Genomic DNA, 15,395 nt, shown 5'->3' on the forward strand with positions numbered 1-15,395 from the left:
TGCTGTCGACGCAACTCCAACCTATGCCACGACGACGATCGTACACGCGAGATTGTCTAAAGCTACATTTTTGCTGGCGTGGGCTGGCGTGCGTGGAGCGTCAACGAACGGGCCAAGGCTGCGACGACGACGTCACGACGACAAATAATTATTAACACGGACAGCGCGACGCGTTTCACCTTCTTCTTCATCTTCATTTTCTTCTACTTCAAATGAAAATTCGTGAGGAAGCGAGTAAACACGTTCGAATAGAATCTGCGAGGGCACAGCTCGGATCTGTAGTTAGCGCTCGGTGCACGGGGATTCGCCGGTTGCAGATAAGGCCTGAATAGTTAGGGTTTGCTGTTGTCGTTGTTCAACGACAACGGATCGGTGATCTTTTGCTGTTGTTGTTGTTGCTGTTGTTGCGTCACCTCGCTAACAGCGCCGCCACTCATCAGTTTCGCGTTGTTGTTCTCCGTGTTCGAAACTTTCGCGTACTCCCGTTTGCGGGGCATGCCTTCTGTTTTCACGATCGTGATATCCGGGTTGTTTTCGAGCACCGAGGTCGCTGGCTTTGGGACGGGCGTTGGTACCTCGATGTAGCCGCCTCCCTCTCTCTTGATGGGAGTCGAGGTTGTCGGTGTCGCTGTCGTGGCCGCGTTCGCGTTGATCTTCTGCAGGATATCGTTCACCGACTCGTTGTTCTCCGGAGTCTCGTTGTTGCCGTCGATGGCACCCGACGCAACGCTCAAGTCACCGGCCAGCGAAATCCTGTCTGGACCCTGTAGCGTTGACAAATAGGTTGCCAACGTGTGGACGGTCACGTTAAGGAACTCGGCTGCACGGAACAACGTGATCTCTTTCCTTCGTAGTTTGGCTAACACTTCCGCTGGCCCAGGTTCTGACCAAAAGTCCCTTACTCTGTAACACATGTTTATTATCGTAATTATTTCAAGCTTAAATTCTTGCCTGTTAAAGTAATTGAAAGAAAAAGGGAGAAGACGAGGAGGAAGAAAAAGTCTGCTTCGAACACAGCAGCGTAAAAATGAAGCCGACGAAAGCAGGTTAATGCACGATTTCACCTAGCACGCGTCTCAAATTTATTCCCAGGAAAATTTCTGTTTTCTTTCCTCGTACCTTCGTGTTCGCGATTTTCACGATTCGAAATGAAAACTCTCTCGAAAGGTAAAGAGTTACGAGGTTACGAGCGTGCGCGCGCGCGCGCGCGCGCTCTCGCTTTAAATACGATGCATAAACGCGATACGGTCATAAAGCACGAAGAAAGCAGTAACCGGTCGCGACAAAGGCAATCAAAAACCGTCAAGTCTGTTCTCCATTACCTATACGGATGTTTAAGGCAACCATAACTGTCGCGATATCTGCCGTAGAGGGTTCCGTAAGACACGCCAAGTATCTCGGCAGCAGTCTTCATTTCCAGTTCTTTGCTCTTAATGGCATCCATAACGCGTCGCGTGAACGGCTCCTCCCAGAACTCTTGGCGGCGTCCCGTCGTCAGGTAATCGTTCATCTTCACGACGTCTCGGAATTGCTCGGGGATCGATAGGTTCGTGGCGTTGGAATTCGAGGGAGTGGTAGGCGCTGCAGCAAAATCAAACCACGTTAAATTCTTCGCGCCTACCGAACAGGACGCGCACCTCTGCATAGAACGTGTGTCTGTGTAGTATCATCCTCCGGAGTAACGCCTAATCGCGACTACTTTTGTTCGATCGACCAAGTCACGTACCTTTCTTTTCCTGGTCGGATGCGTTGTCATCCTTCGACATGTACGATAGCTGCAAAGCACGACGATACACACAGCTTGTTAAAATATCATCGTAGGGCGTTACCAAAGCGATCGTATATCAAGTATGTAATGAAAAAGAAAAAAGAAATGAAGAAGCTATCCTTACCACCGGCAGTGGCGTTTCGTTATTTTCATTCATCATCATTTCGTCGTCCCAACTCTCGTGGTCACCGCCCTCGCTCATCATTTCCTCCTGGGAAATCGAGAACGTTTGAAATACACGCGTCAAAGAGATAACCGCTATGTAACTGTCGATTGCGATCGATGTGATGGAGAGATTAATTCCGATACGCCTCAATCTTTTTACGATATTTTACGAAATATTAGTTTCTCTCTGTATTTGGATTCTACGTTCAATATGCTAATCGTTTCTTTATATCGTTGTTAATCAATTCTTAACCGCCGAGTCAAACGATCTTCATCGGTCGATGCTTAATTGCACGATAAATGGCTATCCATTTCAAAGCATAAAATATCTGTTACAAAATTCATAAGATGTGATGAAATTATCTTCCAATTATTTTTGGAAGAACGAAAGGCATGTCTGAGTCGGTATAAATATAAACAAAGAAAGGGAAAGACGAAGAACGTTTAGGATCGTTCAATCAACAGCGTGCGAAGATACTGGTTTGCAGTAACAAGGATCCAGCTCCAATATTTCAATTGTATTTAGCAGAAAATAAAAAAAAAAAAAGAAAATGTAGCTCTCGTATTCATATTTGAATATTAATCGATCGCGAAATTGTAGCACGTTCGAAAAAGTCCGTAATTTGATTTTGACTGACTTTACATTGATTTCTATCGGTTTATTCGAATTACTGGAAAGTAGAGCTTTGCCTCCTTGTTCTAGCAGTCTCTTCGTTTCATGGACATATTACGATAAATGGAACGCTAAAATGAACCATACTTGACGTACATTTCCGGTGATACATGTGATTTTCGGTGTGAAAACGTCGTGAGCCGAGGGTGGGTCGTCCAGAGGTGGACGCCCTCTGCGTCTTTGTTTCGGAGGTGGTGGTTCGTCGGCGTCACCTTCCCTGAGGACCGTCTCGACACCTGGAGTCGCCGCGCCGGGACTGTGACCGCTGTTTCCTAGATCATTTTGCGTGGAATCGCTACGCCAGCTCACCTCGGCCAGGCCCTTGATATGCAAATCCTCCGCGGTTTTCAGCAGGGACGACAATCTCGTCTGAAACATCGACGCATCGCGATTTTAATCAATCCAGCAAACAGGAACGAATCCCATCTTCAAAAGATGCAGAGCTTTCTTTGTCGAAGAGGAAAGCTGCTCTTTGTCGTTTAATGCTTTCAGAGGTTGTCAGTCAGAGTTTTCGTCCGCGATTTCGATCGAGTTGGTAAAATTTCGAACCTTGTTTAAAGATATATTCAAAGAGTTGGTATCAAACACGCTTGTTTCTAAGAGTGGTACGTGCTTCAGGAGTTTCGCACCAATTTTCTGAAATGCCTTGTATGTATAGTAAAATAAAGAGACACGAAATCCGCGTAAGAAGAAGGGTACATGGTAGATATCCTCGATATTCTCCGACTAATCAAGGTAAGTAGAGTTCCCTCTCGTTTCGGCCGACGTTAAGCCTGAGTGGTTTAACCATTCCTGGCAAGAGTTACCAGCAGCAATATTTTTAACCGATCCGCTTTCAATATTTCCGCGGTGATTCCAGGAAACGAGCATAAATGGTATAATGTACGAAGCGCGTCGTTTCAGCGTTTTTGGCACGAGCTTCCACGTATTTTCTTGTTCTCGCGTGGAATGTTCCCGGAAGTTCCTTCGTCCAAGTCTACAGGGTAGCATGTCTACAGGGTGTGTCAGAAAATTGTCGTCGAACTTTAGGTTGATGCGAAATGCAAACCGATCGACTTCCAAAATTCTAGTCGATTTTTTCAATTTCGTAAAATGGACACGGAATTCAGTTTCAACAGGCTCGGAAAAATAAAACAATAGCGTTTGCCACATCATCGTTTTATCTTTGTTATTTAATTAACGGAATCGATCGATCTGGCTTCTGGACGAATTCTGAAATTTCCCACTCGATTTTCTGGAACACCCTTTACAGTACACAGATATAGGTATACGAGAGGAGTCGAACGCGGTAAGAAATTCGTCCAGCTGCAGAGCTAAGTAAATCTAATTACCTCTGCTCCGTTCGTTCTCGAAAAGCCGTAGGAAAAAGCGATCGCGCGGCACAAGTAAAAATTAGTAATTCCATTAATCCTGGCCGCTTCAATTTGCCCTGTCCGGGGCATACTCGTAGCAGCCGAATCTGTTCGATCGAAAGCCGGGATTCGAGGCAGCGAATAATGAATCGGATCGCCGCGGCTACGAGACAGAGAAGGAAAAATCCGATATAACGTTTTGTATCGGGCCAACTGGACGCCTCGCTGGAATAGGTCCGATTATTATTTGCCAATTTTCGCTGCGATAATAACAGAGCGACCGAGAGAATGCTAAATAATATGAGAACTTTCTACAAACGGTTCTCCGCGGCTTTCTATCAGCCACGAACGGAATTGGAAAAATGCTTATGTGGGTCAGCGTCTCCGGCAGCGGATAATGTGTATTTCAGAAACGACCGTCACCACCATAGGCGCCATTCCCGCTTTCGTTTCAGCTTGCCTGGCGCTGAAAAAAACACGCGCACGGCCCCGACCTCGCGCAAATCCGATCGACGACAGCCAAAGCTCATTTACCGACCACGATCGAACAACTTCGATGCGCCCCGCGTTCCACACGCCGTGCACAGATTTTCACCAGAGCCGGATTTTTGCAGGCAAAACGTGGCCAAGCCGGAGAAAGCTCTCGCGAACCCAACCGCCTGATCACGACTAGAAACACGGAAGAACGAGAACCCGTTGCTGTTGTCGGGATCCTCTTTCCAACCTGGATCCGATTCTTATCCAGCTACACGCGTTTCACCTCGCACGAGCACGAGACACGTGAAACGGTACACCTCCGTGTTTCTTCGGTATTCGATGGTACCTTGCTTTTCATAGGGACGATGTCGACGAGCAATTGAAATGGTAGAGAGAAATTAAGGTCCCGCGATAAGGTTGGGATTTCGAATGGAATTTATCGAGGAATTGGGTCAAATTTTCTACGCTTGCTTTTTCTTTCGGATTCTTTGTCCGACCTCTTACACCGAGAGAAACAGATACCATCGCTCGTGTGTTGTTAGGATTATTTACGACCCGGGCGTATTTTTTTATCGTTAGAAAATTTCTCGAGTTTGAAGGTGGAATGGAAGAGCCGTCATTTAGGTAGAAGGATTTTTTGGAAACGTCGAATGAGCGTGTGAGATCGATTTTTGTCCGCATAGTGCTTTCTTAATTGCGTTTGTGAAAATATACAATCTCATTCTCCTTTTCTCAATCTCGTTATCTACTGTCTTGTTTCCTATCTCCTTGAATATTTTCATTAAATTAAAATAATTGAATAAATACAGAAATCAGATAGTTGCGTCAATGCTCAATTACCGCGAGTTTAGTAATTAAGTTGCGGATAATTAAAATGACGTAAGACACGCGCGTCGGTAGGAGCGAACGTGTTAACAGACCGGTGTCCATTGGTCGACGCCGGTTTATCGTTTCCCTACGAGTAGCGAGTAAACGATGCAGAGCAATGCCGTTTTCCACCGCGCGTGTTTCCCGTTTCTTGTCAAGCGATAGTTCAAACAACCAACGCACTTGCACACGAACATACACCGAGATTAAAATAGGATCAGCGTAGAATACGAAAAACCTGGTCGATCGTTAATTAGGCGGCGGTGTAATAGGACTATCGATTGGATTTTCATCGCGACGGTTTTCACCGATGACAAAGTGGTTCTTCTTCTCTTTTGTTCGATTACCACGCGGAGAGAAGAAGACGAGCACGAGAAGAAACGATTGACCGCGCTCGGCAAAACAAATTGCATCTTCGGGAGGATTTTTGCTCGCAGGGATTAATGGGAAGTTCGGGTCGCTTTGAAGCGCGGCATTCTCGAACCTCGAAGAGCCAGAAGTCTTCAATTATTAATAAATTGAGGCCAGCCGCGTTCCCGCGCCGTTCCCCGCGACATTTTTCCCTCCGTCAGCGGCATACAAGTGTCCTCGTAAATGTCCACGATGTAAATAAGTCGTCAATCGAGTCTGAAGAGAGGCGAAAGAGCTACGTTCCGCGGCCTTTATTTCTTTAATCAGTTTTCATTTGGAGCAGCGCCGCTCGTTGAAAAAGCCCGATCAACGTTTCACAAACGACTTCGTCCAACTCTCTTCCCGTGTACGATAAGCGTCCGGATATTTGGCCACGCTTGATCCATAGCAGCGGTCATACATCGGAACAGGTGTATTTTTACAAATCGATCAATGCTACTCAACGTCGATTCTTGAAATTAGTCGAAATATAGCGATGCTCGGTATCGTATCAACTGAAACATCTCGTAACGACGAAGTAAAAAATATTAAAAAAAGCTTCTCTCGTTCTATTAATTGGACGGCAGGGAATGATCGTTGGTAACGAAAAGAGGGCTGACTCGAATCGCAGTGGGCCAATTCGTGGCCATTTATCCGATCGATACGATTACATATTAAAAGATATATTTAGATGACGAAATGCTTTATAGTACTTACGTGATCAATGTTAATCTCTCCCTTGTACATGAACTCGACGAGCACTTTGATGTCTGAGAATTTCACGTCCCGCATTATGACAATGGGATCCTTCTCTTCGTACTGAGACAGGATCGTGTCGAAGTACGTGCTGCACGCTGATAGAACTACCTGCGAAAACAAAAGCGAAAGGGCGCGTTAATGAAGGGACTAAACGATCCGTCGAAAGTTTCGACGCTTGCAAATCGACCATTAAAACGAGGCAAACCGGTTACGCGCGGGGAACGTGACCGACAAACGCGTCCTTGACAAATATTCGAGTTCAATGGACAGGAGAATATGAAGAACGAAGAAAATTGAGGACCACAGCGAAAGTTAATTCATAGGTCCGGATAAGGGCACGCGACGCCGCGTCGCTCTTCATTAATTACCCCGAAAATTGGCACGCCGCACGTGAGCTGTTATTCCGCGCGCACACCGACATACGCTGGCATACACAGAGGTACGCACACGTAACGTACGTGAAAGCACACACATATATCCCCTCGTTCGTAAGTACCATGAAAGTATCATAAGTATTACGACAGAAAGTGTAATTAACATTAGAAATGACTAGGAAATTTAATTCGTTCGAGAGGTTTAACGCGTGTCGGATTTTTCTAACGGCATTTAAACTAAAAATCTGCTGAGATTAATTCGATACAAAATTATATAATTATTATAATTTACTGTATCGTTATAAATTTGGTAGAAAATAATCGCTTCTTCGATACTCTGGATTAATTGTACCGTTTCGTATGAAAGCAGCAGGTGTTCCGGTATCTATACTTATGAATGGGAGTGAACGTAAGACATACGCGGAAACGCATACGTAGGAACGATGACGATGCCAATGAACAGATCACGGAGATGATCGAATTCTTAAGCGGCGCTTCCGAACAGTGCCGATAAAATATGTATTTCCGCTTGGACGCCCAAGCCAGCTATTATGCGCAGATCTGTCATGAAAGTCAATGAAGCACTCGACGAACAAGCTACTCTCTCGTTCTCTGACCGCCGTGATTTTTTTCTTAGAGCTAAAGCTTGTTACACACTTGCCTGAACTTAACGCTTTCCACTCGGATCCGTGGAAAGGAAAAAAAAAAAAAAAAAAAGGAAAAAGAGAAGGAAACACGTGTTTCACGCTCAAGTTGCACACGTGCTCATCACGTAATATCTACCATGGCACGATACATCGTTGTGCACGTAGTTTTATTATCTGTTCTCCGAAGGTTTAAGCCTCTCTGTTTAACATAAAATTAGAATTAAAATCAAAACGTACGATACGAGGCAGGATCTTTCGAGACTGAACTCGATCGTACGAAACACAGAACAGGACACGTTTCGGTCGACACGTTGGTGTTGATCTCTCCTAATTGAAGTGGAAACGGAGACAGGTGAACCGAGCTGTAGCGAACTGGAGCAATCTTAATAGACGAAACCGAATCGAAAGGGAACCGTGTTAAATTGAATCGAATCGATATCGAAAGCCTTGAGAACTGAAACGCGCTTGGATCTAGGTCACGGATCGGTTTAGACACGGAAACACAGCCAAGAATCAGCTTAAGATCGATTGGACGAGTGCGGAGCGGGCTTAAAGCGATTCAAGAACAGCTTCGCACGCCTACGTATTTAGCACCGTTGAACAACCGGTATTTCTGTCAATCGTAATTTTATTTGTTGACACGTCGTTTATAAACGACACATCCTCCGTCAGTATTCTGTCTACCGGTTCTATCGTAATTTTCTCGCGTCGCGTCGCTCTTTCCTTTTCTCGTACGTTAATCTGGTTATCGCGAAATATAGAAGATATAATCTTGTAAGCGATGTGTCGCTGGAAAAATTGATTTGCCAGTTTCAATTTAAAAGATCGCCATCCAGCTTTTCGCGTAACGAACGCACAACGCAGTGCTTAGTTTAAAAGATATCGATATCGCCATTATGTAGAATATAAATTGTTTTCAATCTGCGGAAAATTTATTACCCTCGCTGCCGTTCATTAACTTGTTTGTTGTCCGAGATTAAACCCGGTATATATCGTTTTCCATTCGACGATGCAAATCAGCCTGGCTTAGCCTAGATTTGTCACGTATCATCGATACTTTCAGACCTGTCAAACGCATTTAGCGCGTTTCATCGCGGATCATCCGCCAGCGCCGGGAAAAATTACTTTCTCCGGCGCTCTCGCAAGAAATCGATGCTTTTTCGATTCTCCCGCAGTTTCAAACGAACGAAACGTGCCTGGATGCAACAAGTCACGCGTTACAGGAAGAATACATTTCGTTCCGATTATCCTTGCAATTTCCCTCGGACTAGACGCGAAGATTCTTTCGAAATTCCACGTTCGAGAAATCACGACGAGTTACGCGAAAGATTCCTTAGAATCGGCGGAAACTATTTCGCTGCAAGTTTACATTTGCCTTTTTGCCGATAAAATGTTGCGTTATAAAAGCGGCGTATTAAAACTGTAACAAAGGTTAAAATGAATATTTTAAACGAAAGGAATTATTTCCAATCTGTTCTTTACTCGATCACGAGTTCTAATTGTCAACCGAACGGGACACGAGCGTACGTACGATTTTCCCTTCGAATTTGCATTTTATTTCGCGAAACGTAAACCCACCGTAAATCGTGTCCCCCTATGTTTTCTTTTTTTTTTTTACTGCTTCCTTTTTTTTCGTTCGCCTCTTTTCGCTTTCTCTTTGTCGCTCGAGCATGGTTTCTATCGACTCCCGTATACCAGAGCGTTCGCGTAATTCCTTGAAAATTATTCTGCGAAATAACAATAGAATTTTACATGCAAGTAAAAAGAGGCAACTGAATACGTATTAATTCGTACCACGGTGTATTGTTGCATCGCAAAAGCCCCCGTTTCGTTTTGGTTGCGAATTATTTATTCCTTAACCCTTTAACCGGGGCTATACAGGTGCGAGGGAGAGACAGAACGAGAGAGAGAGAAAGAGAATTATCATGAATATCCTCCTTCCCTTTTCTTCATTTCTTTGTTGTTTGGCTTTTCGTTTTTGTTCGCGGAAACAAATGTTTGCCAACTATGAGCCGCATTATGGTTAGAGCGACGTGTATTATCGAAAACGTTGTCTGACAATTCCGCGTATCAAATTGTCCGATTTTTCACAACGTGCCCGAAACAATTCAACCAATTGCGAACGTCGAATTTGATTGCCGGTTACAGAAAGAACGTCGGATATTGCGCTTTTCCCTGGAAATAATTGCTCAGTTAAAGCGTTAATCGTTTCATACATCAAACAATTTTCCGTCAAAAGGAACCTCGAATATCCTGGCCCGCTCTTTGAAAATTGTCATTGCAACATTGATCACTCCACACGCGCAAATCGTTTTTAATCATAACGAGCATCAAATATCCTATTATTCTCGGAGGGGGAAAAAAGGCATTTTGCGCTGGTATGTATCGAAATGAAAATCGGTACCAAAAATATCTACGTTCCAAGCTCGCGTTCGTAAACAATTAATTACTTCGTACCAAAGGATGTAGAAATCTGGTCTCCCTTGCACCATCGTTTGCCGACTAATATCAGTGAATTTACAAATTACACACTGTCTTTCACAATCTCGTAGTCCTTTGCGTGAGGTAAAGTAATCAGTTAACTTGAAGATTGCAAGGGAAGAATTTTTCGTTTTTTAATGCTTCTTATTTAGCTTACTTTCCTGTTTCTTTGTTTGTTTGTTTGTCTGTCCTTAGTGAAATTTGATAAGCGGGATTTCACTCATTTTGCCGACCAGCTAGAAAGCTGAAATTTCGAACACGCTTTCATTTCCAATGACAAGACAACATAATTTAAAAAAATTGACAACATTTTTTAATGGTTTTTATTTAGCTTACTTTTCCGCCTGTTTGTTCGAGTGGAATTTTTTAAAGCGAAATTTCACCCACTTACCGACCAACTAGAAAGCTTAACTTTGGAAACATGTTCATTTTTAATGCCAACACGATATACGATATAATACTTTTCGGTTTGTTTGTTTGTTTGTCTATCTGAGTGAAATTTCACTCACCTCGCGAACAGCTAGAAAGCTTAACTTTGGAAACACGCTCATTTTTGACGATAATACGATACAATTTAAAAAAAACTGACAAGTTTTTTTCCGCCTACCTCTCAGTTTGTTTGTTTGTCTGTCTGTCTCTGGGTGGAATTTTGTAAGCGAAATTTCACTCACTTCCCGAACAGCTAGAAAGCTAGAAATTTTAAAGATTAGAAAGCAAAGAATAAGATGCGCAAATTTCAAAAACTACAAAAGATTGGATTTTATTTTAAGACAACCTAGAAAGAAGAAAATAATTTTCCTAATCAGCTATCGTTGAATAAGTAATCGACCGTAATGATAATATACAGGGAAACCTATATCACGTTGAACGTTCACGGTAACCTTACGCCAGGATTTCGCCCAAGTGTTCAACTCGTATTATTCAAAATATAAACCTAGCGTGCTCGTGTTAATTCAGCTCCAAAGTTTTCTGAATTTTTACGCTTTCAAAGACCCTCTATTTGATTAGATAAAAATCGCGGATTCAGTCAAATACTCTTTCTACTTGGTAACCGTTAGGGAATTGTCATCCTTGGCATCGTTTGGAAATTCCTTTATCCGAAAACTTCATCCAAGAGAACGGAAGAGAGAACCAATTTACCGATGCTGGTACCTAACTCGTAATTTATGACTCGCAAAATTTTGTCGATGGTTACGCATTAATTGAACGCCACCTAAAAAAAGATTCTGGTGATAATTTTGTAAAAGACACTCCGTGTCAGATGGCATCGATAGATATTATCGACGGTTTAATAAAATTTCCGAACATTTGCTAGAAGAAGGACGTGGTAGGACGCAGACTGGTAGCAGGATCAAAGTATCGTGGAAAGGCCGGAGAAGCCGCGAAACATCTGGAAGCAGCTGCGTTTCTCGATTCGTCTGGCGCGCGGCGAGCGTATCGCGATCGCGGAAGAATAGTTTTTCCCATGGAAGGAGCCGAGGAACTCTCAGGTACGAAAGAGTGTCTGGCTCTCGGCCCCGCCCAGTCAATAGCCTGAATATTTAATGTTAGAAGTTCCGTATTGATTTTCGCGATTTTTACGTCTCCGCAAATAAGGCCGTAAAAGACCTTACGCCGCCGTGTCTGTTTCTTAGTGTACGTACGTATACAGTTTCCTTGCAAACGCACACACGTGTACACAAACGTGTACAACACAGGCGCAAACCTATACACAAACATTCACGCGCGCGTATAAACGCATATACACGAGCGCGAAGCAGATCAAGTGGGGAGGGGGGAGAGAAAGACCAAGAGAGAACGAGAGAGAAGAGAGAGAAGACAGAGAGAGAGAGAGAGAGAGACGCGCGTTACTTTTCAGTGCCAGCTATATAACGCTTTTTATTATGCCGAGCCGCTTTTATGGGGAAATACTGCGATGAAAAAAGAGGAAGACGTCGAGACGCGCGGGGGAGGAAGGAAAGGGCAGAAGAAGAAAGAAATTGCACTGCCCGGGTTTCATATCGAGTCATTACGATCCCCGGGCACTTTCACCCCCCCTCCCCCTCTGCCGCCACGTCCCGACGTCGAACCCGCGCCTACCCACCCCACGCACCCACCCATCCCAGTTGCAGACCCCTCCTTACCCACCCCTCCTCATACCACCTCATCCCTCTTCGCCCTTCCTCGTTTCCGCCGCCCACGACGTCTTCTCTGACATTAAACTTTTTATCGTGCATAACGGGGTGCTTCGTCTTTCGCCCGGGAATATAAAAAAAAAATAGCAATAAAAAATAAAAGAAAGAAAGAGAAAAGGAAGGAGAAAGGAGGATGGGTGGCCTGGAGAAAGGAAGGAGGAGGAGGAGGACGACGAGGAGGAGGAGGAGGAGGAGGATGGGGTAGGAGGACGAGGGGTGGGTAGGAAAGAGGAGGACGAAAGGAGGATATAAATGGACGGGGCCGATGGTGAGCGACCCCTTCCTCGGAGACGGGGGTGCGCCGCGTCGAATTTGTCGATTCGCCGGTTTTCTCTCCCCGGCGTAAAAGCTTGGCAGACGCAATCGATTGTACCTACGTGTGCACACCCCCGTGGGGCTGACGCGGACCCGACCGAGGGGGGTGGTGGCAAAGAAGCACGGAATGATAGCCGACGTATCGTTGTTGATGTTAACGCTGCCTTACGGTTATTTATTGATATGCGCGGCCTCGTTGCCTCGCTGCAATAACGCCACGTCGCGTCGGCACGGGCCGCGAGACGCGACTGTCTTTCGCGATCGTTGCGAATTTTTCACCCCTTTTTGGTCGTTTTGCTTTTGCCATTCGCCGTCTCCACCAGCCAACCTTCGCACAAGCTCTTTCGGCGTTCTCGTGTCGCCTGCAAATTGCCACGGACTTTCGAGAAAGAACACGAGGCTTCCGTTCGAAGAGACTGTATAGTTAGCTTTTTTTCTAGCAGCCCAACCTTTGGAGACTTCAACGCCTCCTTCGAAACACAGAACGAACGCTTTCATTTTGACGAAAAGCAAAACTGACTTTTGCTTAACTGGCCTTTACGGCACTGAATCTCTCTGGTCGAACAATCGAAAATATATATCGACTATCGTTTACCGGTTGACGGATCAACAAACACGCGACAACGGACCGTGTCGATGATTTTTCTGATGGTCGATCGTTCTCCTCTCGACGAAAATGCGATCGGTTTAAAGCAGGACCGGCTAAACGACGGTGTACACAGTTTGCCGTATTTCAGTGGCAAAGCGAAATAATGGAAACGCGTGTCGAAAGAGCACCAAACCTGTTCAAGTAATATTTAGAAAGCGAAGGTTCGCTTTTGCGACTCGTTCATTGTCATTACCAATGCAGGAAAAATAATAAATGCGAACGCTGCTTCACCGTGTAATCCATATTATTCCCGTTTAACGTCTGAGAAAGCGTAACCGAGACGTTTTCTACTTTTGACGTGCACGTCGCAAGCACGTGGCAAACGAGTCGATGATTCTCCAACGAGTAATTCTATCGGTTAAATATCTCGCTCAATGTTTCGACTAAAATATTCAAATACCGTGGAACGGTGGACAAAGAGCCAGAGAAAGTTAGTCGGTGTGTTCGCGTTTGGAGGGTTGGATCGTCGAAGGAGGGTGGCTGAAGAAGAAGACGTAGTTTTTGATCGAGCGACGAAATATGACGCACGGTTTGTGGCTGTCGTCCGACGCAGGGGGCATTCGCTCGCTACGAAGTTCATTAGAAAAACGAGATTACCGGCCTCTGCCTGTAGTTACGTAATTCGATCGATAGTTCAGGCGTTTCCCGTTTCTGGCGACCGACGAGCAGAAGCAAAAGGGGAGAGATACTGGAACAGACAGCGCAGGAGGAAAACGAAACGGAAGGGTAAAAAGGAATTTGCGGCCGCGACGGAGGTAGGTGCGCCCTTGAAAAAGGGACTCGCAGCCAAAAAATCGAATCTGCGTCTTCGAAACGCGTGCACGACGGCACGTTTCGTTTCGTAATATCGGGCAGCGGGAGGAAAGTGTAGGGAGAGAGAGAGAGAGAGAGAGAGAAAAGAAAAAATACCGACAAGCTGTTGGAAGAAATCGGAGCAACGAAATTAAATCCGATTTCGCCAACGACTTTTTTCGTGCATCTCCTCCGCACACTTTTCTTTTTTTCCACTTTTCCAAACTAATCTCACGTTTCGTTAAAACCATTGCACGAAAGAGGTTAACGAGCCTGTAACTGAACGTTTCGAAGTTAAGAGGACTTTTATAAAACAAGGTAAACGGTCTAGACAAGCCTCCAGCGGAGCTGCTGTCGAATTTTCCGCGAGAAGGAAATAAAGAAGAAAAAGAAAGGAAGAAAGATATAGATCATGTACCGTTTTCGGAGCAATCAGAGTCCCACCAACGATTACACAATGTTAATACAAAAATCTATCCCGATATCTAATTTCTCTATCAATCTGTTCCTGCGAAGGAATTTTCAGTAAGTTTGTTACGACGTAGCAGGTAATTTAGATTATTGGTCGCATTGGAAAGGAAAGATACGACGAGATGTAATTAGCACAAACCGACGTCTCTAACGATCGAGGAATCGATGCAACGTAAAAGTCTAGCGAAGAAAGAAAAAGGAGAGGAGAAAGAAGACGAAGGTGGGTCTGAAAGGGCGAGAGCCTTGGATCGAATCGAAGTTCCCGTTGTGACGCTGAAAGTGATCGTGGAGCGAGGTCGACGACACTCGCGAGACAGCCGGTTGTCGTTTATATTAGCGAGAGTCCGTCCAAACAGATTCTCTTCACACACACACACACATACACAAAAAAGACAAAAAAAAAGGAAGAAGAAACGTCTTACGTAATTCCATAAATAACGCATACGCACGATTTGCATGTAGCCGGCTACATATCTGCCGAGTTCATCGTATTCTATCGATGAATGGAGAGCCGAAATCAGTGAAAACCAACACGTTCGCCTCGCGAATGCTCCAACGTTTGTGCTGCTTTCGACTTTAGAACCTCGTAGGCGTTGCGCAATTTCGTTGGATTCGGTATCAATCGTTCGAGTTCTTTTTCATCCAGTCGAATGCAACTATATGGGATCGTTAACAAACTGGCTCGTTGCGTGAAATTACGTAACCGTTCTCCAGCAACAAAATCGAAGCGAAACACGCGAGGCGTGCGAACTGGTCGAATGGTAGCAAAGTATTAGCAATTTGTACGACCTACTCAGTCTACCGCGTTCCAAAGAACGTTATTAGATTATCGGGCAACACGGCACGGCCATCTCTATGTAGCGTTACAAGTTCGCCTGGTCGCAGCTGTAACGCCGGACCAACTGGTGGCATAACGCGTTCTAGGTCGAGGGAAGGATCGTAACCGACGAGTGAACGAATTCTGAGAAAGCGGCCGACCGTGAAGGCCAGGGCCGTGACAAAGCGAACGGTGAAATTTTCGAATTTTCACCTTGGTCCTGC

General features: G+C 44.9%; 1 protein-coding gene across 7 annotated transcripts in view; it reads right to left on the bottom strand.

Moving 5' to 3' along the window:
- The window catches only part of LOC117235326, a 75,576-nt gene that overhangs the window by 417 nt on the left and 59,764 nt on the right, over positions 1-15,395 (bottom strand). For 6 of the 7 annotated variants that reach the window (XM_033497224.1, XM_033497227.1, XM_033497230.1 and 3 more), the window contains 6 exons: positions 6,410-6,559; positions 2,694-2,975; positions 1,893-1,979; positions 1,727-1,775; positions 1,323-1,581; positions 1-903 (listed from right to left, as the gene is read on the bottom strand). The exon at positions 1-903 is cut by the window's left edge and continues 417 nt beyond it. In XM_033497224.1, the coding sequence (XP_033353115.1) occupies positions 333-903; positions 1,323-1,581; positions 1,727-1,775; positions 1,893-1,979; positions 2,694-2,975; positions 6,410-6,559 (1,398 nt within the window). In that variant the 3' untranslated portion in view covers positions 1-332. The remainder of the gene's footprint in view (positions 904-1,322; positions 1,582-1,726; positions 1,776-1,892; positions 1,980-2,693; positions 2,976-6,409; positions 6,560-15,395) is intronic. The other variant, XM_033497231.1, reaches the window with a different exon arrangement.

This window comes from Bombus vosnesenskii, unplaced genomic scaffold, assembly GCF_011952255.1.
Source record: "Bombus vosnesenskii isolate JDL3184/JDL3185 unplaced genomic scaffold, Bvos_JDL3184-5_v1.1 scf7180000013315, whole genome shotgun sequence".
Classification (NCBI taxonomy): Eukaryota; Metazoa; Arthropoda; class Insecta; order Hymenoptera; family Apidae; genus Bombus; species Bombus vosnesenskii.